The sequence below is a fragment of the Ischnura elegans genome, chromosome 4 (assembly GCF_921293095.1).
Source record: "Ischnura elegans chromosome 4, ioIscEleg1.1, whole genome shotgun sequence".
In the NCBI taxonomy this organism is placed as follows: Eukaryota; Metazoa; Arthropoda; class Insecta; order Odonata; family Coenagrionidae; genus Ischnura; species Ischnura elegans.
This window is the reverse complement of record NC_060249.1, coordinates 81,177,743-81,203,955: the sequence shown is the minus strand read 5'-3', so window position 1 is coordinate 81,203,955 and position 26,213 is coordinate 81,177,743. Positions and strand designations below refer to the sequence as shown.

The following is a 26,213-nucleotide window of genomic DNA, read 5'->3' as shown; positions in this document are numbered from 1 at the left end:
CAAGCCTTTATATTTGAGCATAATAAGAACTCCACGCAGGTCAAGAATATTAGCCTATCGTGTTACTTGTCAAAACACATAATTATGCCCCATTTATGCACAAAACTGCAACGTCTTCAATAAGGCGAAGTCTTTTTTAGCCTCAGACCACATATAATAAATTTTACTTCAAAACAAAACGAATAACTTGAAAAACCCGGCATTGCAAAAGCTTCATCACTACATGACTTACCTCATGGTGGGTGGTGATTAATACCAAATATATCTTCAAATATTTCGCTGCCCAGCCTTTATATGCATGAAACCGTAAACTTAAATAAGTTTTACATTAGTAGATAACGGCTACATGTTTAAGGGAAACCTCTTACAGGTGCTGAGATGGGAAAATTTCAACGATACGTTTCCGCGCTTTTCGGAAAACAAATGAACGCATTTTGCATGAAAAAAAAACAAGAGAAAAAGTGAGCGTCTAAATTCGAAATAGTTCGATGAATTTTTCAAAACCATAGAGCATCTATGTTCAAAACAGTTATTGCAGTAAACTTCATCATAGTCAAGATTATTGTCCATAGTCATGATGATCGCAGTTTTTCATCTGAACTCCTGGAAATGTTGATGATTACTGGTGTGAATACTGATATGACCATGGAATTCATGTCCACTTTATTTCATCTAATCATCGTAAACGGGAAATTGAAGGCAATGCATGACGGTAAAAGAGTGAATCGGATCACTACCGGTCAAGGATAAGTAAGTTGGTTTGAGATATTTCCAGGGAATTAATACCGTTAGTCGTTTACATTATTTTGGCGTGTTCATAAACTTTGTTTTCCGCACAATGATGAATGTTACACGCGTAAGGGTATATGATCGTTGGTTACACGGTTACTCTTCTCTCGAGGGCTGGTAAATAAAGCATTACCATAGTTACGGTAGCTTGAGGCGCATGGAAGCGACATCACGGCCTTCAGGAATTCGGCAACGCCCTTGCGTCACTTGTGCCTTTTGTTGAGGCTATACTGGAGAGCATCAGACTGTACTGATCCGGTGAAATCTTAGTTTATTAGTTCCATTTTCAAAGAGGATTCCTTGCAGAAGATATGGAGGGGTTATTTTTTAATTAATTCTTATATCATCATTCAATTTTATCCTTAGTTTTATGCATTGTTTACTCGTTTGTAGTTACTAGTTATAGTTTTCCTCGCCTTTTTGTAATTTTATGGTTTATTTTTTTCATATTTTTAGTTCGGAGTCACATAAGCCAGATAAAACTTTAATTGTTACGCTCAAGATTCAAGATAAAAAATACAAGAAATGGAGGAAATACCGTGCTCTGGGGCTTTACCTTAGGAAGTCAAAGAAGCTGACTTTTGAAGCAGGTATCTTTGCACCTGCGGACAAAGAATTGGGAGTGTCCGAGGATTCAGAAGGAAATATTGCCAAAGGTTACCAAATTTCGCAACACACGCCTTTGGAAGCGCGAAGGGTAGTAAGTAGCAATATTATGTACAGGGCTGGAACTAGGAGTTGTGTCAGGGCATAGACCAGTTTTCTGTTCCCTCCTTTATCCTCCGTTCTGTCCCTCCTCCTCCTACCATTAATTAAATATTATATATGCACGAGCCATTTTTTTTTAGATGCAGTAGTTGAAAATGCACTCGCTATGTTTGCTAGCAACAAGTGTTAATATTATTATTGTTTAAAAATTTACAATTATAGTTGAATAATTCAGTTAGATAAATTAAATAATTTTTAAGGGAACTTTTCAAGTTTTGCCACCCCCTGTAACCTGCAGCCTGGGGCACATGCCCCCTCTGCTCCGCCCTAGTTCTGGCCCTGATTATAAATGCACATTGCTTAATTCATTTCCTCGGTTTAAATGTGCTTCTTTAATGTTTCTCATGTAAGGCGAGAGTTAAAGATCGACAGTATCCCTTGCATAAAAGGCTCACCCATCGCACTTCAATAAGCTATGGATCCTCTGAAAGAATCAAGGTTAATGTTGAAGACATTATTGTTCCTGCCAAAACTGATATTGACCCAGGATTTTTTACCACCATTGAAGGTCGGCCAATTGCTAGACAGTATAAACGTAGGGAGTACTTGCAAAGACAAGCAGAACTTCTGTTAACTAAAGTAAGATATACATACCTCCTTTTTATAGTTTGATCATTTTTAAATTCCAGTACCTAAACAGTTTGCATGTAAATTTTTAGGCCAGTATAATCAACATATCTGAAAATATACATGACATGAAAGAGAAATTGGATGATAAACTAAATACTCTCAGTCATGCAGAAAAATGTTTACCATTTCACAAGAAGCAATCATGGAACTCTGTGTACAAAGATTTTGAGAAAACCGCCAAGGTGCATGAGAGGTGAGTTTTCATTTCATATAATTATTTGGTATCAGTATTGAGTGTATTCTCGTAAACTTCCTGTGGGAATGCAGCTGGTGACAGACCATTAACAACCTTCAATGAAAAGCATATTATCTGGGCCATTTTTGTTAACATTCCAAAACAATGTTAAGGATAGTCTATATTTCACCTCCTGGCATCATGTTAAATGGCCGGTATGTTTACCTGCCTCATGATTCTTCACACTACTCTCTTTAGCTTCATCGTTCCTTCTTGTATCCCCTATTTGCGAGTACATATTGTGGCATCCCACCCCCGACTCGCCCGGATACCACAATAGAACCGGGGGGAGACGTCGCACAAAATAAAAAGAAATATACAAATCCGCGAAGATCCCTCCCGCATGGGACCTACGGGACAAAACTATGCCACTCACTTCTCGTAATTCACATAAATAAATAAAAATATTCCCCTTCTGTGAAGATGATTGCGGGTGGGGGGTTCCCGATTCAAACTGATGGGTGACGTTCGGGCGCTGATGCACTCGTCCAACACGCATTTACGGAAGGAAAACGGACGGGGTGAAAGGAAGGGCTAGGGATATTTTCCTTGAGGTGACCCGTGAAGGAAATCAGAACAAAACACTCACTCAAACACTTTCAATTAAACAAAATATAATTCACACAAATAATGTTGCATATGACAAAAACAAAAGGAACCCTCTTATACGCTAATGAAATATGAATTGGTGAAAGCCACTTATGAAACATCAATGATAAATAAATATTAAAAAAAACAACAACAATATAACTTGGTTTCTAGATGAAAATCAATATAGAAAATGATGATAACAAAGTAAAGTTCGGTGGTGAACACGTAAATATGATACAAATTCAATGATTTCTTGACTGGGGAGGTAAATGATAGTCCATCCCGACGAATGTAAATTTGGGTGCGAACGTTAATTGTACTTGGTGATTAATTTCACTTTCACTAATGTAACGGGTGCGTTCCGTGACTGTTTGTCTTAACTTGGCTTGGCAGGAGACACGAGGGGGCTTTGGGGGGGGGGGGGAATAGCTGCAATCTTACTTTATCGTAGTCCGAGTCTGGACCAGGTTGGATCCAACAAACTCTCGTTCCATTTACTGCACTCCTTTCTCCCTTGTTGGAGGAAGCTGCATCCGGAACGGAGGTAATGCGTCCTCTTCAGCTGGTCCTTTGCTCCTTCGGACAGGGGGGGATTCTTCTTCCAGATCAATCTTTCTGAAATAATGTTTGGGCCCCTTGTCTCCTCCTGCCGTGCGTCGCACTGATTTCAGGCATAGGCTCCGCCCGACAGTCACTTAGGAATTCCCTAGGTTCTCTTACGCGCACCACCTTTTATTATACCTCAACTTGGGGTGGGGGTAATGCACAATGAAGACAGGGAGGAGTAACACGCCACTCACTCAGGGAAAACCAGAGCTCCCCTCCTCCCACACACACACACACACACTCACACACAACCATACAAAAATCGGCGAAAACACATTCATCCCCTCTTACTCATCCACGCCTTCCTCCACGGGCCATGGTCTGGGGGTGGGGTTTTGGGAAAGGTCGTGGAAAGAGCGGGTAAACTGGTAGGGAAGAAAATGCGCCGAGTAGAAATGCACTGTAATGGGGCTTGAACCATTACAATATATATAGAATGGGATAATTAGAGAGGAGTTTTTTTTAGCTGGGTATCCTTTTTTCTGTGATACTTTGGACCTAAGTTTCCTTGGAATGAAAAAAGTATGCTTTTTATTGAATTGCATATGTATCATGTTAAACTGTCAATTGGTGAACTTCTTGCATTTACTTTTGAGATGCATGAATGCTCCTCCTTAATATTGATTTTAATGATTGTGATGAAATTAGCAAACAATTAAAATTAAGCTTTTGAGAGGGTAGATTTATAGTTGTTAGAAGAGTAATCAAATACTCCAAGGAAACAATTTCAAACATTTTTTCTGAGTGTATCAACTGAAGGCTATGGTTGCAAGCTTTTATATGTATAATTTTATAATGGCAAAATAAACTTTGGTTCAAGTACTCTTGAGTCTTTTTATTACACTTTACATATATGCTTAGCGATGAATACGAGTGTTGTGGGGGCCCTCGGCAATCGCCAACCATCCGACCTGCCCAGACCATCCCAGTCTCTATGGTCCAAATGATTTCTTTTATGAATGGGATAATGGGCAATCCTCCCCTCTTACCAAACTAGCCCCTTGCTTGTTAGTGGTTGAACACCATACCCTTGAGGTACTATAACTGTCCTTCCAATCCTCTCAACACACCTTGATGACTGGATGGGAGATGTTCCATGCTTAAGATTTATAGTTAATATAAATGAATATAAACTGATAAACCGGTAAATATCAACCGATTCCCTTCCTTTTTGGTAACAAATGAAACAAAAATAAGATCAAACTTTGTAATATATTTTTGTGGATTTCGGCCAATAAAATGATTTCACTGAATTATCCAAAATGATCCTTTGGTGGGTGGGGTCTTCCATGTGAGCCCTCAGGAAAAGGGTTGGGATGGGATGATAAGGGCCTTTTACCTGCTCTGCCTATCCCGGAAGAAAAAAAGGCTCTGGCTTTCTTGAAAATTTTCCTGCACAGAGGGGAAGTCATGCAATCGAGCTAACTGCAGGTGAAAAATTCAGTCAGCTATTGCATTTTGCTCCATTGGATGAGTAAAATTCAATTTGAATGAAGACCTCTATTTCTTACACAGACAAAGGGAAGCGAGGAAAAAACTACTGGATGCTCGTCAAAAAAAGAAAAAGTTGCAGGCCTTGGTTCACATTGCTCGTTGCAACCTGTATAATTTAGAGGAACATTGGAGATTATTGAAAAGCTATCAAGAATTTCTGTACCGTGTAAGTCCCCTACAATGGAGGAAAAAGCATGATAGAATCCATGTTGAAGAAAACAAATTAACTTTGGCTCAGATGCCTGCAGGTTGTGATCGATATCATATCAACTCCATTGACCCAACTCTGCCGCTGGAGGAGCTGGTGCAATTTTTTTACTCTGTCAATGCAGAAGATAAGCCCCCAGGTACTTGTATAATCTTGCTCTGATAATTACCTATTTCTATTATAGTTGCCAAGTTTCATGCAATACTGGACAATTTATAATAATCAGTTTAATGAAGCATATATGTAGATAACTCCTGAGGAAATGATCATTTTCATGGTAGAGGATGCCACACTTGTTACAGAATGGGTTGGGAGATGCATTTGCACTCGTAGCATGTTAGCTTTGATGGTTATATGAAAACTTGGTGCTCTTGAATAATTTAGGATCACAAAAAATACCAGGTTAAATATGTATGCCTTTTTTTGATAACACTTTCAAAAACTGATGTCTCCATGTTCCTGGGCTTCACCGCGTGGATTTTTCTTTATGACGACAGTTTCTCCGGTATTCCAACCGGCGTCTTCAGGTCGACCTGAAGACGCCGGTTGGAATACCGGAGAAACTGTCGTCATAAAGAAAAATCCACGCGGTGAAGCCCAGGAACATGGAGACATCATCTAGACAACGCCGCGGAAAACTACGCATCAACTTTCAAAAACTCTTTTTAATCATCACTATACCATTTTCCCGAACTGAAGGCGGCTGGGTGGAAAATAGAAAGTAGCCAATGGGAAGCGCTGCCCCTTCCACCTATCCGTTCCCCTCCATCCCTTTCCCTTTTCCCCTCCGCTCCCGTCCATCCGGTCAACCGGTGTTGCCAGCCTTGGGAGTAACGGTACTTTCGGGGGCAGCAGAACGAGCGCTCGGCGATCTCCAAAGATTCGGCTTGGCAACACTGCCAGCTGGAGAGCGATGTGCACTCAACGGAGTTCGGAGAGAGACTGCGGGCTCTTGCACACTTTCTCCTGTCACTCTTCTGTGATTGGCTAGAAGAGTGGGTGGGTTGCGAGCACGCTCAAGGTCAGCCACCTTCAGTTCGGGAAAATGGTATAGTTATATAGCTGCATTATTAGCTAGCCTTGGTAGTAAGTTGCTGTTGGTTTCTATTTATGTATATCCTAGAGGCTGCTCTCCATTCCTTTTTCTCCTTATTTTAAACACCCTTACCTTGCTTGCTAAAAGTATTTATGTTCTAAGGTAGCACTGGTGGGGGATATTAGAAGTCTCCATTTAGCAGTGGTTTATTTATTCTGTTCAGTGTGCAATCATCACACCAATGAAGCTGTAGCTCTACACTTGTCTGAGTACAACCATTGGGCTCTGTAGACTCATCCCACAAAAAATCATGCTGCCAACCTCTCTTCTTTCGGGCGGCACTAACAACTAACTTATTTTAACAGAGAAGGCAACTACTTGCATTTTAAATGTTCACTGAGCAATTACGGTAAAACCGTTGAGTAGATTTGGATTGGAGTGTAATCAAGTACATATATGAATTGATTCATGCAAGTTAGCTCTATAAGGTTGTTTGCTCTCATTTGAAATCGCATTGGATTAATGAAATACAGAACAATCATAATTGACATCGTCCCTCATTTCCTCAGTATAACTTGTGAAATTAGCAATATAAATTAATATAAATTGGCATTTTGAAATTTCTACAGAACAGCTGCTCAGTAAATTTTGTGATTCATGATGATGGAATTGGCTTCATAATCTTATCTTCATATGCACTTACACTGCATACTAATGTAATTTTTCATTATGATGGATACAAATGATACTATTAGTATATGCTAATGTCATTATAATGAGGAATATTTGGCTTAAAGGCAAGTGTGAGTCCTCAATTAGTCTGGTTAGTAAACCCAGGGGTGAACCTTGACTCTAGAACTTCTCTATGATTCTTCTATGGCATTATATTTTTGCTCTTGTGCAAAATATATGCAGTACATGCTTATTTAATTTGTATCAATTATTTATGGCTCTCAATTTTATATGCCTCCCTTTTCCAGAATTGTATTTTACTGACCCAAAGGAATTGAAGGACTATTTTCATTATATGGAAGAATTAAATGCCAATATTATGTCAAATGCAATGAAGTTACAAAAGGAGAATAAACATCTGAATAAATTCTTCAAAGATTTGAAGGTAAGCAGTATTATATTGAATCAAAATGTCTTTTTCCAGCTTTTTGTTTGAGCTTCCGATGAATTCAGGGTCATTCATGGTTATAAACTTCAGAATGGATTTTGTTTCCTCCAAATTTGTTCGATTTAAATTAGGAAGTTTGAATAGCTACGTTGCTAAAAGCTTTCCTGATTCAACCTTAATCTTTGTCTTCATCAAAAATCAACAATCTGAAGATTAGTTTGATGCACCTCTCCACTCCGCTTTCCTGTGAGCTAACCTTTTTCATATTTGTGTATTCTTTTGTGATGTAATGTGACATTCTTCTCCTTTACATCCTAAATATGTAACCTGTTCTATTTAACTTATCCTGGGCCTTCCTTTTACCTCACCTCAAGGTTTTCCTGTCTCACCCCATTCCTCTTCATTACACAGACACCAATGCACTATACTGAGCTCACCAGTCTTGAAAATTGACATGTTGCATCCAAACCCGATGTCTCAATAAATAATAATAAAGTGGAAATTTGTTATTTTATTTACCAATAGATATTAGTTTAACAGCTAATCCAACAGAATGATTCCTTCCTCAAAGCAGCCAAGACTTAGTTATGTTTGCTCATAAAATTTTCATAACTTAGGCCCTCGAACATCCCCCATATGTTTACAAGATATGGTACTAATTGCATTCTTCTACAGCACCAAATGTATCCCTGCCTTTAGTTTTTCATCGCAGGTAGTTTGGAAATTTTTTAGGTATCTGGCATATGATTAGAGTAAGTAAAAGTAAATGATTTACGTACGTATTACCTTTCAATTTTATCTCAACAAAGGGGCTTGCATTACACATACAAGATTATTCAAAGAAGGAATCAAAATATTAACAAGCCTTTGCTCAGCCTGTAGTTACATTTGACTCCAGTTGGGAAAACTGAAAAAAAATGTCTTATTTTTTCAGCATATTTGTCAACTAGAAGTACAGAAATTTCGAAGAGACTATGACAATCTTGTGGAGGAATTTACTGTCCTAGAAAATAAGAAAAGAGAGCTGCAAGAATTAGCAATGTAGGTATCTATTTTAACCTTCTTTGTCATTTTGGTACACATTTGAAGAATTTTATGTGGGCCTTTTGAGACAAATCTTTTGCAGAAGAAAAGAGAAAAATCTTTAGCAGAAGGTCAGAAATTATAATTTCTTTCCTTTTGATGCAGGAGGGAAAAATTGGAGGTGACAACTATTATTTTGAATGATTCCCATGTTGATGCCCAAGCTCTAATTACAAGTGCATACAATATGTTGCTAAATCCAACCAAACTAAATATTGGATTGTCATCCATTCTCAACAACTTATCAAATGAAGTATCCACGGTGCTGTGGGAGATTAGCAACCTGCCACCTACACTGCTAAAGGTTTGGCAAAAATATTATATGTATGTTGTTCCAATTAATGAATTTTAAATATCATCAGTTATTTAGTTTGTTTGCTGTTACACCATTTAAGCATTTTGCTGAATACATGATGTCAACTAAAACATTCCTTATTTTTTCATGTTCCACGCATATCTATTTTTCCTTTTTTGTGGGGTCAGAAAAGGGGGTGCGCTTAGAAGAGCATAGCAAAATATGGCGTGAAGAAGACAAAATTATTTGAGATCAACTCAATAATGAAACATATGATGATCAACATTTCATTTCAACAGCATAATTAATGACAACACAATTGGATATATAGTGCACAAAATATTTATTTTATGTTATTTTAAAATATTCATTTTATTTTAAAATATTTATTTTTTACTTAATTTTCAAAGGGAAACTGTAGAATTTTGGACCCAGGTAATGATACATATGCTGTTTTTTTCCATTTAATGATATATAGGCAGACTTTTTTCAAAATTATTACTTCCTAAATTCATTGTCCAAAAAACAAGGTATATATCGTGCATGAAGGCGTGTGGTACATGAAAATATACAGAATATGTAAAACCTGCTGTGTGAACGGAGATGGAATTGACATAAAGTGCCATGGAAATAAATTCCAATACCTAGTATCCTGAACCTTGGTACATAATAATGTGATTGTAATTTAGGAACTTGAATAGCATAGTATCCTGCGCAGTGGCTTGGAAAGCCAAAGGTCTGTTGTTCATTTCCTTGTTCAGGGAAATTTTTTCCCACAGAAATCAATGTGAAATAAGACACGTGCCAACAGTTGGCTATGAGTTTACTCTTGTTTGTCTCATTTATTTTAGAGATTAATCATTAAGGAAGAAGAGGGGTTACATAAAGCAGAGCTTGCTGATCAGCATTTTAGGAAAGTTAAAAGATATGAAAAGCAAGTGAAGGATATTTTCTTCCGCAGAATAATCGCAAAGGTAGGTGTGTTTCAGTTGCTTGTTATTATACCTGATGATAGAGAATCTGTGTTGAAACTATTTTAAGCCTGTCTTGAAGCTGTTATGAGATATTATAAACGATTTCAAAACAGCTTGAACTGTGGTCAACTCCCATGTTCCTGAAATTGAGCTATTGACTTGATTGAAATTGCTTTGGTCTCCCTTGAAATTCACGTATTCAACATCCAGTTTATTCACCATTGTTGTTTTCCTCTTTCTTTAACTGTTGTAGTTCAACAATGAATAAAGTGGAATATCCAATATCATACCGAATACTGCAATTGGCTTCCTTATTTCCTTTGAATGAATGTGATAGGCCCTTGTAAACCAAATGGCGATACCTCTCTGAGATAAATATATTCCATTATTTCTTTTTCCCTTTCTATGCTATAATTACTATGTTTTAGTGCATGTAGGACATTACTTATCCAGAATATTGGCCATTAGAATCAAGTCGACAATGAGTCGACTCAGGGAGATCCTAGTGCATCTGCTCTACCATCCAGCAAACCTGCTAATGTTCATCCAATCTTTTTTTCCTAAGCTACCCAATCAGGGGGGTTGGCACAGTGAATACTGGACTTTATTGATCAAAGCCTAGCCTGCAGATGTTTGTACACAACTCTATTCATTGGTTTCAAATAACCAGTGCACTCTCATAACGTTAGTTTAAAAGGTTTTCGATTGTCTTCCACATCCTGTTAAAATTTCCATTTCCTGTTAAAATCTTTCATCCTGTAGTCTGCCATTTTCTCCTATTACTCACACCACTAAAAAACTGCATGTTTTCCTCATAAAATGCATTCACACGTTTTTGAATGGTCATTTCAAAATCCTATTTGTGTCCTATGCCCCAATTTATGCATCATTTTTAAACTTAATGGTTAACCTTTTATCTTTTAGCATCGCAAGGGGTTAAAACTGCGCTCTGAGCCACTTCCTGAAAGTGAAAAGGAAGTAGAGACGCCAATGATAAAATTTGAACAAGATATATACACAGAAGATATATTTACACAACCTATAGCACTAGAAGAAGTGCCTGAATATCTTACGGATGAGTATGAAATTAAGCCATGGGAATCAGAAACTAGTCTGAAAGAAACTGTTCATGAATCAGAAGAGAGCAATGAGCCCTCAAAAGTGTCAGAGCCTAGTTTTCTGAAGCAATCGAGTTCACCCAAGTCACAGGATAGTGTACTGTCTTCCATGGGTTTGGAAGATGGAATCAAGTACTCGAAAGAGAGCTTGGTTGCATTAATTCCCAATAAGACTTTAGAACTACCTCAGATAGAGCCCAAATTACAGCCATTCAAAGTTCGTTCATGGCCAGTAAAGAAACCCAGTTTAGTAGTAACAGACACTACCAAACGCAAAATATCTCTTCTGACCAATTATGATAAATCTTTTAGTGTTGCTGAGACTGAGCGTGATACCAGAGAAATGTCTTTCGTGGATGTTGTCAAAACAACCAAAATCAGGGATAATTTGATGAGGTGGAAAAGCATCTTTCCAGCAGAAAAGGAAAAGATATCAAAATCAAACTTGTTTCATGTAGGAAAAACTTCCATACCTGATCCATTCTTAAGTTTGATTCAAGAGAAAATGAAGCGCACATCTAGGAAATGGTTTGCCTTGAAATCAGATGTCATAAGAGTATCACCTCTGATTCACTCATCGTACTTTCCTTCTCTCCCAACAATAGCTGAATCTGAGCCATCTGATAAATCTACAATGCACCAGATTGATTCCATCTTGCCCATGCTTGATAATAAACTTAGGGAATGTAAAATTAGATACTATTTTCATAAAGCATCATGTGAAGATAAATACGTGTACAGAACATCCTAAATTTTCAAGGAAAATATTTATTAAATTATCCAGCTCTTTGCATTCACTTGAGGCACAGAATGAACAAGAAGTCCTTACAAGAATCTACCAGCTCATTCCTGTAAGTATTGTATGAAATGACTTTTCACATTGTGTATTCTTGGTGAGAATTTTATTCATGTTAGGTTAGTTAGGTTATCTTCACATCTTGACAGAACAATGTTATGAGATAGCAGTATGTGAGGGTGAAATTGAAATGCATTCAAATACAGTATGGTGGCAATTTTCCCATGTCTGGTCAACCAGCCATTCATCTAATAGTCACTATTCACACACTATTCTTTCCATTGTTATTGTGAGAGGCATTCTGAACATGCACAGAATATCAGAATTGCTTGCTTGAAAACCTTGACTGTTAGGTCATCGGAAGGAATGGGGAATGGAAAGGAAAAAGGAATGAGTAAATAGCGACTTATAGATTATCCATTTATCATCCTCACATGTCCATTTCTAGTCCCAGCTGTTCTTTTCCTATTCTCCTCTGTTTACAATTCTTCCCGTTTTACAATTACTACAACTGAAGTTCATTCTTGCAGACAGTTTCCATGTTGAAGACTGCAAAATTACTACATTTTCTCAAATGGGTTGGCTACAATTTGACTGGATGATTATGTTTCATACTGCTTGTTATTACATATGTACCTGTATGACAATGTGTAATGGTGAGTTGCCTGAGTCTGTGCTTCATCTGTATATGGTATATTGTGTTAGCATTTTACACCGTCAGCATTGGGGGGTATGGGCACTTTTGACTGCTCACACTTCTTGGACAGGATTACATATTTGGTTACTGGTGGAAGATCTGGGTTAGATATTATCCTGGGAATTGAGACCGTGCTATCTTCAATTTGTCATTCTACAATTGAAAAGTGCCAGCAGTGAAGCTGAAGGATAATCTGAGAGATGGAAATGATTTCATCGTAACATTTATTATGCACATAATAAATGGGAGGGTACTCGAAAATTCAGAAAAGAAAGGAGTTCAGGACAAAATGTGATTGAGTTGAGGATAATGTAGATAAATTTAAGGTTACATTTAAGTTGTAGAAAAGGAAGATTGTGAATGGAGAGAGAAGTTACAATGGTGTTAGTGGGCATATTACGCATGTGAGGGACTCTATATTCGACTATACTTGAGAAGAAGTTAGTAAGAGATTTAAAGGCAGAGAGATTTGACGGAGCTGACATCGCCCAAATAGGAGAGCAATGGGTTATCACAGGAAGGGCAATTGTTGAAAAATAGCAGCAAAGAGGTTGTGGATCTTTAATTTCGAAATATCTGTATAGTAGGCCTAAAAGGGGCATGGCTTTAGATTTGTCTGTTTGTATATGGTCGGAGAAATCTAGTTTAGTATCAATTAGTACCCCAAGTTCCTTTACTGACAACCTGCGATTCACGGGTATTGAGTTAAAAGTGTAATTGAAGTTAAGAGGGACTTTTTTTAGGTTGATGGACAAGGTATTGCACTTACTCTCATTGAACTTAAGTTCTCAGATAAGACACCAACGTGAAATGGTATTTTAAGTGTTTTGCAGTTCTTGGCAGTCAGAGCTTATGATTTTTAAAATTTTTCATTTTAGGGAGTAGTTCATAAGCTGAATCATGCTGTCACAGCAAAATGGTTAAAATATTTGATATTTTGAACTTAAAATTAAATGAAGTGCTGTAGAACTTCATAACCAATGCATCTGCAATATGTATACCAAAAATTTGGCATCACAATATGAGTTGTGACTCTATCATAGTCTTTTCTTACAATTAGAGTGAGGACCTATTCACTCAGTTCATTAGCATGCACAAGTTGGTGTTGAAATGAATGAACATGAAAATGCACCATGTAACTTGTGCAGTTGCGTAAATAGGAAATAACATATTGTAATTTGGTCCATGCATCCATTCATGTTCTGTTTTGGTCCATCAAAATCGTTCATACACATCCATGTTAACTTGTATTTATTGATGTATCATGTCACAAGGTTTTTAGTAATTTTTGCAGGTTTTGTCAAATACATAATTATCATTTTTTCATGAACAGTGCTTAAGGGTGAATGAATGAATTGAGGCCTAATATAATTAAAGAAAAGTTTACATATTCTGTTCGCCGGGAAAGTGTAAAATCTTACATAAAGAAAATTTTATTAAAAATAAGTTTTGATATCTGTTATTTGAGATGTTATTGTATTCTATAATCTGAAATGTGAAAATGATTTGTTTGTGTACCCTAATGAGCAATAAATACATATTATTCTTTAAGCAAGGTATTTTTTTCAAAAAGTGGCAACAAGAAATTCAAATGCTTGAAATCTTTTCCTGTCAAAATCCTAAATCCAATAGCTGCTTCCCTATTCTAGAGCTATATGCACTTCTGCCATTTGATATCCAATCTGGACTACAAGTTCAAAAAGACCTCAAAATTTTGCTAGACCTGGGGTCTGTAACAAGGCCCAAAACCTGGGTGCACATTACCTGGTACATTTTAGAGAAGCTAACCCATAGGCACTTAAATGAATTTACTTCTCACCAACCCCTGGGGCACAGCAATGGATAACAAATGGACCCCCACCACCATGTGTCACATACTAGTGTACTAAGGCCCTGAGTTCTTGGGAAGAAGGTGGGTGCGTGCTAAACAATCACAGTCAGGGCCATATTCTCATAAGTCTCTGTTGGGATTACCTTTCTGATATGACGTAAGAAGCAAATACAACTGATCCAACTATTGTTTCTGAGACATGCCTTTATGGTTGTCAGGTCAATGCTCCCTATAGGCTGGTACTTTCCCTATGATGTAAAGGGTGGTCGAAAGCACACTAGCCAGAAAGGGATGGTTGATCAGAAGTTTGTATTCCAATGTAGGACTCAGGACAATTTAAGGTAATGAAATTACATTGCACTGTGATAATGCACACTGCAATGTACTATTCATTTTTCAATACTTCGCTAAAAAAGAATCTTTAAAAAATTCCAGAAAAAAGTCTTTAAATGTTTTTATCAAAATCTATTTCTAATGTGCAATGTGTAACTGATCTACTAGTTAAAATCGAAAGTTTTGAACTGATTTTCCATAGAATACCATATTTAAAAAATAGTACTGCTACAATGGTTACATGCTAACTAGCTAATGTAACAAAGTAATTCCTACCATAGAAAACATGATTAGCCATGTTAATTAATCTTAAGATGTGTAGTTCTAACTTCATATAAGAGATCTCATAAAGTTACTCGAGCACTATGAGCTGGAGGAGTAGTTGCCCCAATTTAAAAACAGACATTTAAATACAATTCACTCTAAATCTGTGATTCTTTCATTTGTGAATGCTGTTGTTGATTCAGGATTATTTTAATGCATAAAGTTCTACAATTGGCTTTGTGATGCCAAGTACTTCCACCACCTACTAAGTAGGAGTGCTACATCTGACTTCCATTACCTTAATGCCACTGAACAAATTTGCATCGGCAGAATAGCCTATGTCTGGTGATGCATTACATAAGCGAGGAGGAAGTGAAAAACCATTGACAATTCATTATTGGACCTGCAATGATTCCTTCATGGAAAAAGAATTCAAGTAAAAAGAATGCCAACGTGGGATGATTGCAATCATACAGTACCAGGGATACCATCCCTCAGCCTGTTATATGTATTCTCTTGCGTTGAATACTTACTTAGCCCTTTCGAGACGGGAGTTCTCGCCTTAGCATGACTGCTGTACTGAGCACCAAGAGACTCTACCATCCCCTCCATACGTAGCATTTTTGCAGGACATTCGTTAAGAAGGGTCTCGCTGAAAATCATGCCCACTAACCACCAACCTTTTTCAACCCGTCCTAGCTGGGAGTCCACGTTATCTCTGACTCCAAGGGCTCCCTCCTATCTAGGTTTATATCCCTACCAGCGGCATTTGTTTGTGGACAATCATGCTTTGTTTACATGAATTACCTACATGGATAATTCTTGCTTTAATGTAAATTGCGGACTTCAAATTGAATTCGTAGTTTTACACTAAGAATTGTCAAATTTTCAACAAAACTACCGTCAATATTAACACATTTAATGCAGCAGCAATATCCATTTTGATGTTAATACTGAAATCCAGATGTAATACTTATTGTACAATTTCATTTAAAAATTGTAAACGCTGCTCAAAAGACGAAGCATTAAATTCTTAGTTTATATTTTTTGAGAAAGGAACAAATATTTTCAAAACTGATTGAATGACTGCAGTCCCTTACCACAAAGAGGGATTATGTAAGACGAGGGGTCCGGGTACCTGCTCCCGGATTTCGAGGGTATGGATTAACCCTTTCAGTGCTGGAGAGCACTATCGCACTACTCTCACGCGAAAAGTGCCAGGAGCGTGTTAGCGCTCCTATTATATCTCTTAATTGATGATAGTTCACTAATAATTCAATAGTCACTATTCATTTTATTTTAACATTAGCTTTTTTCTTTTAATTACAAAAAATTAATGCATATTACCAAAAATTGTCAAATAATACATTAAAAAAGTGAAACAGCATATAATAAAGACTTCTTTAAGTTTTTAAATATATATCTTTAGTTGTTTAAGAGACCAAATTTTTTTCCTTACCAACAGCAAAAATGCCTCGGCACTTAAATCCTAGTACATACCTGGAAAACCGGTTTGCACTAAAGGGTTAAGTCCCGCTTTGTTGGGTCCTAGACTTCGCGAACCAGTGACCAACATAAAAGGGGGAGAGCAAGGAAACATTTTTGGCATTCAATACCTTACATAGAAAAATCTCAGATGAACATTTGCTGATTTTGTCTCCTGGGTCAAGAAATGCCCTGCCACAAATTTTCGTCATTATTAGGGAAAGGTTAAGTCTATACCAGGGGTCTCAGAAATACGGCACACTCATTTCAAGTATTGAATATTGTATACTCCTGTCATCAGCAAATTTGCTATCCGGCCTGCAGGACGATTCTGAACTTGGAATGTAGCCCTTGTGGCCTAGTAAATTGGAGACCCCTGGTTTACACTATCTGGAAAATTTCAGGTTATATACATTGAAACCTTGTCAAAATTTGAATTTGATATGATTAATTATAAAATTGCTAAGATATAAATGTTCAAAGCGGTCTCCTTCACAGGTCAAAGATCAAAGTTACGTTACCTAAGAAATATCACAACAGAAAGAAGTGTCAAAAATCTCAAATCCAGGAGGAATGAGGACAAGGCAGCATAAAATAAGAAGGAAGGGCTCACACCTAAGTACAGCATGCATTAGTCTTAAGAAACTTGGGACATTTAGGACATTCTGCTTGGTGGAAGTAATAGTGTACATTGGGGCAATACTGATTTTCATCGCACAAGGATTGTGATGGAAAAATAAGCTGAGCGACTATAAGCTCAAGTGAAAGCATCCATAGAAGGGATATCAAAGTTCCAAGTTAGAAATAAAATATCTGAAACCAATACCAGATTCATTCCTTCACTGGGCAGTTCTTCCACATTTTACAAGCTGTAACTCATGAAAATAATAGGGTAACTGTTGTGACTTTTTATCCAAACAATGAAAAATAATAGCTCAATGAGGAAAATATTTTGTATCCACCTATCTTTCCCTATTGGATACCAAATTCTTTAGAAAATTCAGGTTTCACACCTAAAAGATCAACCTCATTCATACTCATAGCATTGGAAATGTAAAAATTGTTGACTTGAAAATTTAGAGTAACCATTGAATTCCAAACACCATCTTAAACCAAGGACATTATTCAAATTGAATAGTGCCCATTATTTAAGGATTTTTTACACCAGCAAATTGGAGATCTAAGGTGATCACTTTAGTAAAGAGATTTGAATCCTGGAATAGCCACACTACAAGACATGAGGGAAGAAACCATTACAACGACGTGCAAAAATTGCCTTGATAAGGAACATTCCCAACAAACGAGATTATGGAAGGCTGCAATTCCTACTTGCGAGCACAGTTTGGGAGTTGGAAGCTGGCTTCAGACAATCCAGAATCCTAACTGCTGCACACCAACCTACAGATTGATGACCAGAAGTAGCCACCAAATAGGTAGATCATTTCCAAAAACCCTATGAACCCAACTGTTGGGGTATACTCGTCCACCACTGTTGGCAACCAAATCAGCCTCAACATGAGAGGAAGAGAAAAGAACAATAATGGAGAAGCCTCAAATGAGGTAAATAGTCTGTGATTAAAACCGAAGACGTGAAAATAAAAGAAGGGAAACACTTGAACATGGAAACATTAGCAGATAAAGAAATTCTAATAACAAAAACTTAATATGACTAATGCAAATTTGAAAGCAATATTACAGCAGAGAGCAGTATATTGAAATTTTTGCTGAATAACACACGCTGCTAGCATAAATAATGTAGTCACCCACTTTACAAACTTTTTTGAAAAATCCTGTGATACCAAAACATACATTTTGTGCTGCATTATCACAGCTCCTTATACAATAAAAGAGCATCATTCAAAATTCTCCAAAAATATATTTATTAAAACTAATACTTTTAAATTCTAAAATCACTGTACAAAAGTCAATGCAACAAAATTTATAAAATCACAATAGAGTACACTCATAAAACACTTCATTTGGTGCACTAAGGAACAGAGTTGGTGGCAATGGCTATTGGCCACGAGATTGGACCTTTAACGATGACAGAGTCAAGAGATTCCTTGAGTTTAACAAAAAGTTTCTTGAATTCTATACCACAGCCTTTAGAAAGCCGAAAATCAAGGAGAATATGTTCTCCCATTTCCAGCAAATTAGCTTTAAACACCAATTTCATTTTCCGCTTGTCAACAGTACCAATGGTTAACTGGAAGAAAAAAGAATAATGAGTAATACTTTGAGGACTAAATAATATGCAATGGTATATGTCAAGTGCAGACTTACCACTCCAGCAACATTCATTTTCCAAGAATACCCAAACTTTTCCAAGACACCACAAAGTTCTTTCAGAGTTTCTTCATGATTAGTTTTCACAAAGAATCTGGTCATCCGTCTCACAAGCTTCTGATATGTATTCTGAAATGAAATAATACAAATCATATAATTTTCAATACCCAAATACACAAGAGAGATTTACATATTTTTTCCATTACCTATTCAAAAGAAGACAATAACTTAAAACCTATGTTATTAACTGGCAACAATCACCACGCAGGAAATAGGGCAATAATCAGCAAAGGCCCCTTGAAAGCCTAACCTCCACTGAGTGACCCCTTAATTTCCCTTCTTACACAGGACTGCTATACCCACTGCATATTGCCAAGGGAAATTTTAAAACTGAATCAACTTAGGAATTTAATACCTTCACCGATAAGAGAGGGTCTTGAAGTACACTGACAAGGAAGAAACTTCAATACATTTTGACTGGAATAGTAGAGCAAACATAACCCTCTCAAGTGAGGCTAACAGCTATACTATGTTGCCCAAATCTGATTAAATCTTTAACCCTTTAGTACAGAAACTTACTCAAAATTTAAGGCCTATTCCAAGTGCATAGGTAGATAACTAAAGTAAAACATAACGAACCTGAGAACTTGATGGCTGTTGCTGAGTACAATGAAATTGTGAGCTCAAAAGTAAATCCTCCAAATGAGCTGGTTGGGAAAAAGAAAATGAAGGTACTTGATCCTGCTTTTCCAATACGATGGCAGTTGGTGGACATGGCTCTGGTTGAGATGAACACAATCTAGCAGCCACTGATATGTCTTCATGGTTACTTGTTCCTTCAAGAGGAGACAAATCAAGACCTGAGCACTGCCTTTTTTTCACTGGGGTTAGCTCAGATGGTTTGGCTATAAGAAAAGAAAATATGCCAAGAGTTATCATCATTGCAGAAAAAACTGAATCCTCTTCCTTCAGTAATTCGAAAATGAATGTTAGATCCCATTATACACACAGTTCTACTATGATGCAACATAACGGTACAGCTTAGCCCCATATTTAAATTCAATTGAAAGAAAACCGTAATATGGCTTCTGTATCCTCGAGTCATGTTTGTCAGAACACAATACATTGCTTTCACAGTTACCAAGGAAGAAAAAATTTAAACTTGAGTTGCAGATTGTTGTTATGCAACCTGAAATGGACTTGATGCTTCTCAGCCATTAATACTAGGATGGATCGTTAAGTAACGCACAACATATTTCCGCCTTGTCATTATGACTGGGGAGTTGAAATTTTGCATACATTTAGTTTGGAGGTTTACACTAGAGCAGCCATATTTAGATAAGGTATAGCTCTAGCAGCAGGAGCGTGAACTACAGAGCTAAGATGGCATGCACGTTAGCATCGTCCACCCACAAAGAGCAACGAAGTGTGGTTTGTTTTTTGTGGGCTTAAGGACTAAACGCGAGTGACATATGCTGCTTAAAAATATGGAAGACATTGTCAAAGTTGCATCGTGCCATTTGCGACAAACGCAACAGGCCAAATGTGATACAGCTCCATGACAATGCTCATCCCCATATTGCTGCTTCAGTTCGTGAAAAAATTGACAACTTTGGCTGGGAGATACTCCAACACCCACCCTACAGTCCACACCTTGCACCTTCTGACTTTCATTTGTTTGGTCATTTGAAGAAATTCCTGGGGGGCAACGTTTTGATGCTGATGAAGAAGTCAAATTGACCATGCGCAGATGGTTGTATTCTCAAAAAACTGACTTCAACGAACAGGATATTTCCAAACTAGTGTCACGATGGGAGAAATGTGTCGAGGGACTTGGACCTCATGTTGAAAAATAGGTAAAATATGTATCTTCAATGCTGTAAAATTTATATTGCTTAACTGATGAAACTTTGTTTAAAAAAAATTGTGCATTACTTATCGATCCACCCTCGTAGCTGCGCTAACCCAACATTAGGGATACATCAAACATTACAACCTAAGTTATTACCAGCCATTTTGCAAATGGAAATTACAACATTCCATAGTCCAGTCATTAGCTATCTAACAAACTTGTTGGACTCCATTAATAAAAAACTTAAGTTTTTCTCTCCATCTTTACTCTTAATTTATAGTTTTTCATATTCCTAATTGAATATATTTATCTCGAACGAGATATGAAGCTAAAACAAAAGAACATTATAAATCAGAGGATTTCGCAAATTCAAGATTGAGTACCATTCCATTACCAGTTTTCTCTCACAATCCAAGTCCACATTTTCCTAACTAACACCACTAGCTTCATAATAATTGTATATTTAGAATGTTTCCTGGTAATTAACTGATTTCACACAATCAAAGCAATGATAAAATAACAAAAAGCACAATACATTTAAAAGAGACAAAAACTGTAAATATTGCCAGGGTTTACACTTTATACACGGTTCAAGCAGAATGCTCTTTCACGCCATGAGAAAAATGCAATTAGAAATTGGAAATAATATGAGAAATGTCAAAAGTAACATTGGCAGAGCCAGACTCGCTCCTAAAAAAAAAGGCAGGTTATAATATCCTAAACACTCCTATGCTTAAAATGATAGAAGTGCATGAACCTGCGTAAATATGTGATCACGATCACATTTATTACTGTATTTCGATGGCAAACTCAATGAAAAAAAAGATAAAATACGAATGCAGGCTCAAACATTTTCCAAGATTCAATAGTTTAAATAAAAATAACATTTTGGAGAAATATTGAGTGAAACATATATGAATTACTATAAATAAATATATTTACACAATAACTACCAGTAAAAACTCCTGAAAATTTCCTTCCCCACGAAGATGGATCACTGTCAATCTCCCACCTTCGGTAATATAGCTTTATGAAATCCACTACACTCATACAGCTAGATCACCAAAGATGAGAGAACAACACAGTTCTCTTCTCTCAGCAATGATGAACGATGTTCAAGCCAATGTTCTTTGCTTTGGTAATCAAGCTTTATAATCCTTCAACAGCAATCATACAGCTACATCACCAAAGAAAAGACAAAGGCACTACTATTTCCCAGATGGATCCATAGGTGACTGCATGCTTATCTTCATGGGGCTGAGCCTTCCAACACAGATGCAAGGACTATAACTTATGCCATTATAAGCAAGGAATATAGCGTGTGATTATAACAACCAATATGCCATTCTAGAAACTATTTATTTAATTAAATAGATAATTTTTCCGAACTATATAACATAACATCACTTGAGCATCAATTAACACAAAATAGAAGAACAAAAAGAAATAAAGGAATGGAGGAATTTCATGTCTCGTAAGTGAGAGAACAATGTACACCACTAGCAAACCTGGAAGAGAAAAAAGAACTCAGAAAAAGGAAATCAAACCCATTCCCTTGCATCACTTTAACAGAGGTATCACGATAAGAAGCCTAACTAGGTAAATTGGTATCTCCTGCAACTTTAAAGGTATGTTGTAGTAGTAGGATGGAAAGATGTACTTAACTTGCCAAAGCTCATAATTCAAGGAACACCCAACCCTTACAGCAAACCCATACATTTCCTTGAATTAAGAAATAATTGCCCTGTCTAAAGACTTCACACCACATGATCAATATGAAATGACAATGTATCTTAAATCCCTAAGTCTGAACAGAAGGCCCTGTACAAGTACATAGTACCCTTTACAGGGAAAATCAATTTTCTAATTAAAACTTGGGTTGATTTATTAAAAAGGAAGAAACTTAAGAATGACACTAATGCTGATACCATAATGCATACGGCTGCCTAAAATGACTCCATTATGTATATACGAGATCATTAAAACCTTTAGTGGGCCTTCAATCCACAGCACACACCATAGCATTTGGAGAACCCTTAACAAAAGCAACTATCCATGGTATCCTTAAAACCTAGTTACAACACAGCATAAATGCAATCACATTACAGTGGACCATAGTATTCATGGACCAAGATTTATCCCAGGGGACACAGTACTATTTCCAAACCACTTGAAAGAAGATTTGTCTCATTAAGGCCATTTACCAAGATTCATGAACTTTCACTAGGTTGTTTGAATAAAATTCATTTCAATGACAGCTTGAAACCCTGCATAACAGTGAATGAATTCAGTAATTTTCAGCACAGACAATGAGCTCAACAGTATAACTATCCATAGTATGCACTAATTTTGTTAATTTTATTTGGACCACATAACTGCTTTCATGAAAGTTGCACCCGAAGGGGCAGAGAAAGGTAAACATGCGAGCTTGAATTTGATTCTTTTATTGTGTCCACCAAATAGGAAAGGCATGACATGCATACTAATTCATGTGAGGGATTCAAACAGTTGGCAATGGGTAGCATGAAACCAATTATTCCAACCACTTATATCATGACTAAATGAAAGCGTACATGACCTTTCATAAATGAATTTTAAGTACCCATTTATTCTCAAAGATAAAGACCCGTGGTGAAAAAAGAGGCAACAACTTAACACACTCAAGTACATTGAAGCATCTTTGGGTTGAACTCCATTTTCATTCAATCTCCCTCACAGACACCTGTTATTGGTACCACAGCGATTACATCTGCAGAATTCACCAATACGAAAAGTAAAAATTATACAAAGCCCATACCTCTTAATTATCCTTTTCATCCATTACATAATATAGCCCAAAAACAGCACTGCAACTCGAGCACTACTTCTACCGAAGTAAATGAAAATTCTTCTGATGGGAAAACCGTAAAGGTTGATGCCATCTAAGTCTCATGCACTTACATTTGGGAACATCAGCCACAGATAATACTTAAGCCTAGACTAGATGATTTGGGAGAAAACCGGGAAATCACTACATATGCTTAGAGGAATTTCATTATAATACCATAAGAGTGAAGAATAAAAATTTGACTTCTAGGAATGACGATCATTGAGGACTTTCAAATTTAATATTAAGATGCACACTAAATAACATAATGCAGTAAACCATTCCCACTCAAAAAAGATTCGATCAAGTACAGCATAGCAACATATTTCATACATAGAAACTGCAACACATAATAATTCAGCAAAAGAACAGTTACTATTGAACTGTAAGATTGACACGGTTTAATACAAACCAACTTGGATGACTAACTTACCACACCACCGGTCCAGATACCAAGCACATCTGAGAATAAATAGTAACTCAGAGTCACTCAGTACCTGAACAAGTAATGTACGTTTCCAGAGGAGAGCCAGAATTTGCATTCTGGCAGTTATAAACAACTTAGCTACAAACAAGTACAACGACCTAAAATTAATAATGAGCAATGTTTCCTAGCCGCACTTACCCAAAGATTTGACGAATCTCTTCTGATACCAACGATGGTTCTTAAGTTGCTGTAAGGTGGCGCGACTAGAAGGAAGTGGCACAAGCATTTTCCTGATCAGTGAAAGGGCCATATTATCCAACTTACTCCACGGAGTTTGAGTGTATTTACCTGCTTTCCAATCTCTAAACTCCGGGCAGTCAGGGGTAGGCTTATCCCATGGCAATTCTACGACACAAAAGGAAATTGATTAAGGAAATTAATTGACTCATAAAGAAACAATTGCCCGACTTGATTGTAACTTACCACCAGCCAACATTGCAACTAATATCACTCCACAGGACCAAATATCAGCTGGCTCAGCATTGTAAGGTCTTAAAAGAACTTCTGGGGCGACGTAGGGTAATGTTCCACACCGCTTCTCCAAAGGTCTTTCCTGAGTATAAACGAAGTGAGTAGCAATACAAAATTCAGCAAAAAATACAGAAAAATGTAACCAAATCCCAAATTATGTAGTAAAATAACCATCCTTGAATGTAATATGGTTTCACGACGTTACCTTCAAATTCTAAATTACCTTTCCCTTCATTCGGTAGAGTGTAGCCATTCCAAAGTCTGTTATTTTCAAATTATCCTGCTCGTCTAGAAGCAAATTTTCAGGTTTCAAATCTCTATGGGCGATTCCTCTTCCGTGTAGGTATTCCTATAGAGAAATTTTTCGATAAACACTATTCAGTTCAAAATTATTTAGGAAAATAATGCAACAGATTTTCGTTTCCTGGGATTAAATAACACGCATGATAGTAAAGCACATTAATGGAAAATGCCTTGAAGTCGTGCATTCGGCGTTCATGACCGCTATGATAACCCGAAGCCTACACACAAGCAGGCCAACTTGTGCACGCCATATCAAAATTCACTGCAGCACAATGGCTTGGAAGCATGGCCACTGAACAATGAAGTAAAATCCACTTCCTTAATCCTTCAGGATATAACACGCCCTTACTCGCTGAACTAGATTTGATATGAGCGTAGTTAACACTTACCACTCCAGCCACAAGCTGTTTGAAGTATTTCTGAGCCTCCCATGCAGACATTCCAACGTCAGGCTCTGCAATAAAATTGAAAATTTAGCCCACCACAACAATGATGAACTTACTTGTGAAAAAAAACTAACGGGAGTTACTACTCACCAATTCTGTCGAATAATTCTCCACCGGCGGCATACTCCAGGAATATGTACTCGAGATTCCCCTCTCGCCTTTGACCGTAAAATTTTATAATGTGCGGGTCCGTTAACATTCGAAGGATGCATGTTTCTTTGCGAATACTGTTTGCCGCGTCTGGATGCTTCTCTAGATCGACTATTTTCATTGCCACTGCTTCACCCGTATGGCGGTTGATGAGAAGCTTAACTCTGCAATAATTTACATTAAAATGATGACAATTTTATTGACACAATATTACGAGCACAAAAGACTGAAGTAAAATGAAGAACTAATACATACTCTCCAAACGCTCCTTCGCCCAGTGTTTGAGCGATAGTCCATCCTTCAACGAACTCTGAAACCATATTGAGTACACTACTTCATTTGGTGGATACATAATTTTTAAGAAACTGCCCGGCACCTGTAATGGAAACCTATTGAATATTAATTATGCTTAAAAACACACCAATTAAGTTCTTATTAAAAATATTATCCAACCATGAAACACAAATAATTTCCCACATCATTCAATACGAGAGAAACTTCAACACTGCGTGCCCATTAACAGACCTATTCGTTAAGAGATGCCGCAGATTTAAATGCTATATCCAAGGGTCAATGGTTCCGCAATACCAAATGCCGCCGTAAAACTGAGTCATACCGCCGATCAATACCCGCCCCGGCGACATATAATACGAATTGCTATTAACCAAGATCGGTAATGGTCGAAAAGATAATGGCATCCAACACGTGGTTGACAAGCATAACCTTAATACATAATACCTTCTACAACACAGAAACAGAGCCACAACTAATTTTAACTACCACACTAATCCATGCGTCGCTATAACTTTTTCGACATTATCGGAACATAATTTAAACATGAGCGAAAAACTGAATATTCCTCTCACCTTCAAGCCATCGAATTTCAACGAATGTGTGGCACCTCCTCATGGCCGTCCTCGGCTTGCCACCGTTTTCGCGCCGATGTGTGGTAAATGGCGCCACCTATTGTATGAAATTTTCGGTTGAGGTTGATCCGCA

General features: G+C 37.2%; 3 protein-coding genes across 7 annotated transcripts in view; 1 reads left to right on the top strand and 2 right to left on the bottom strand.

Moving 5' to 3' along the window:
* LOC124157723 (transmembrane protein 209) overlaps positions 1-431 on the bottom strand; it is a 37,084-nt gene extending 36,653 nt beyond the window's left edge. The window contains exon 1 of the mRNA XM_046532698.1: positions 233-431. Coding sequence (XP_046388654.1) covers positions 233-237 — 5 coding nt within the window. The 5' untranslated portion in view covers positions 238-431. The remainder of the gene's footprint in view (positions 1-232) is intronic.
* A 328-nt stretch (positions 432-759) lies between these two features.
* Positions 760-13,991, top strand: LOC124157722. The gene is made up of 10 exons (XM_046532697.1): positions 760-1,108; positions 1,246-1,489; positions 1,909-2,136; positions 2,217-2,380; positions 5,135-5,460; positions 7,338-7,474; positions 8,412-8,518; positions 8,666-8,864; positions 9,707-9,829; positions 10,754-13,991. Exons 1-10 carry the CDS (start codon positions 1,101-1,103, stop codon positions 11,696-11,698), a joined length of 2,481 nt encoding a protein of 826 aa, XP_046388653.1. The 5' UTR covers positions 760-1,100; the 3' UTR covers positions 11,699-13,991.
* Positions 13,992-18,277: 4,286 nt separating this feature from the next.
* On the bottom strand, positions 18,278-26,163 carry LOC124157720 (serine/threonine-protein kinase grp). 5 transcript variants are annotated; one of them, XM_046532693.1, is made up of 10 exons: positions 26,081-26,163; positions 25,470-25,603; positions 25,155-25,378; positions 25,008-25,072; positions 24,539-24,664; positions 24,268-24,397; positions 23,983-24,189; positions 19,279-19,544; positions 18,637-18,768; positions 18,278-18,559 (listed from the first exon to the last, which is right to left on the bottom strand). In XM_046532693.1, exons 2-10 carry the CDS (start codon positions 25,532-25,534, stop codon positions 18,341-18,343), a joined length of 1,434 nt encoding a protein of 477 aa, XP_046388649.1. In that variant the 5' UTR covers positions 25,535-25,603; positions 26,081-26,163; the 3' UTR covers positions 18,278-18,340. The 5 variants fall into 5 exon arrangements, with proteins under 5 accessions (XP_046388649.1, XP_046388648.1, XP_046388652.1 ...); XM_046532692.1 differs by having other exon boundaries at positions 25,470-25,590; XM_046532696.1 differs by having other exon boundaries at positions 24,133-24,189; positions 25,470-25,590.
* Positions 26,164-26,213: the final 50 nt, after the last annotated feature.

Bases quoted from the DNA above. Each gene is read 5' to 3' on its own strand.
- LOC124157722 (XM_046532697.1), top strand. The intron at 2,137-2,216 runs GTAAGATATACA...GTAAATTTTTAG, and splicing joins CAGAACTTCTGTTAACTAAA to GCCAGTATAATCAACATATC. The intron at 8,519-8,665 runs GTAGGTATCTAT...CTTTTGATGCAG, and splicing joins GAGCTGCAAGAATTAGCAAT to GAGGGAAAAATTGGAGGTGA.
- LOC124157720 (XM_046532693.1), bottom strand. From the start codon at position 25,534: ATGGTTTCAGAGTTCGTTGAAGGATGGACTATCGCTCAAACACTGGGC. The intron at 25,379-25,469 runs GTATGTATTAGT...AAATTATTGCAG, and splicing joins GGCGAAGGAGCGTTTGGAGA to AGTTAAGCTTCTCATCAACC. The intron at 25,073-25,154 runs GTGAGTAGTAAC...ATTTTATTGCAG, and splicing joins AGAATTATTCGACAGAATTG to AGCCTGACGTTGGAATGTCT.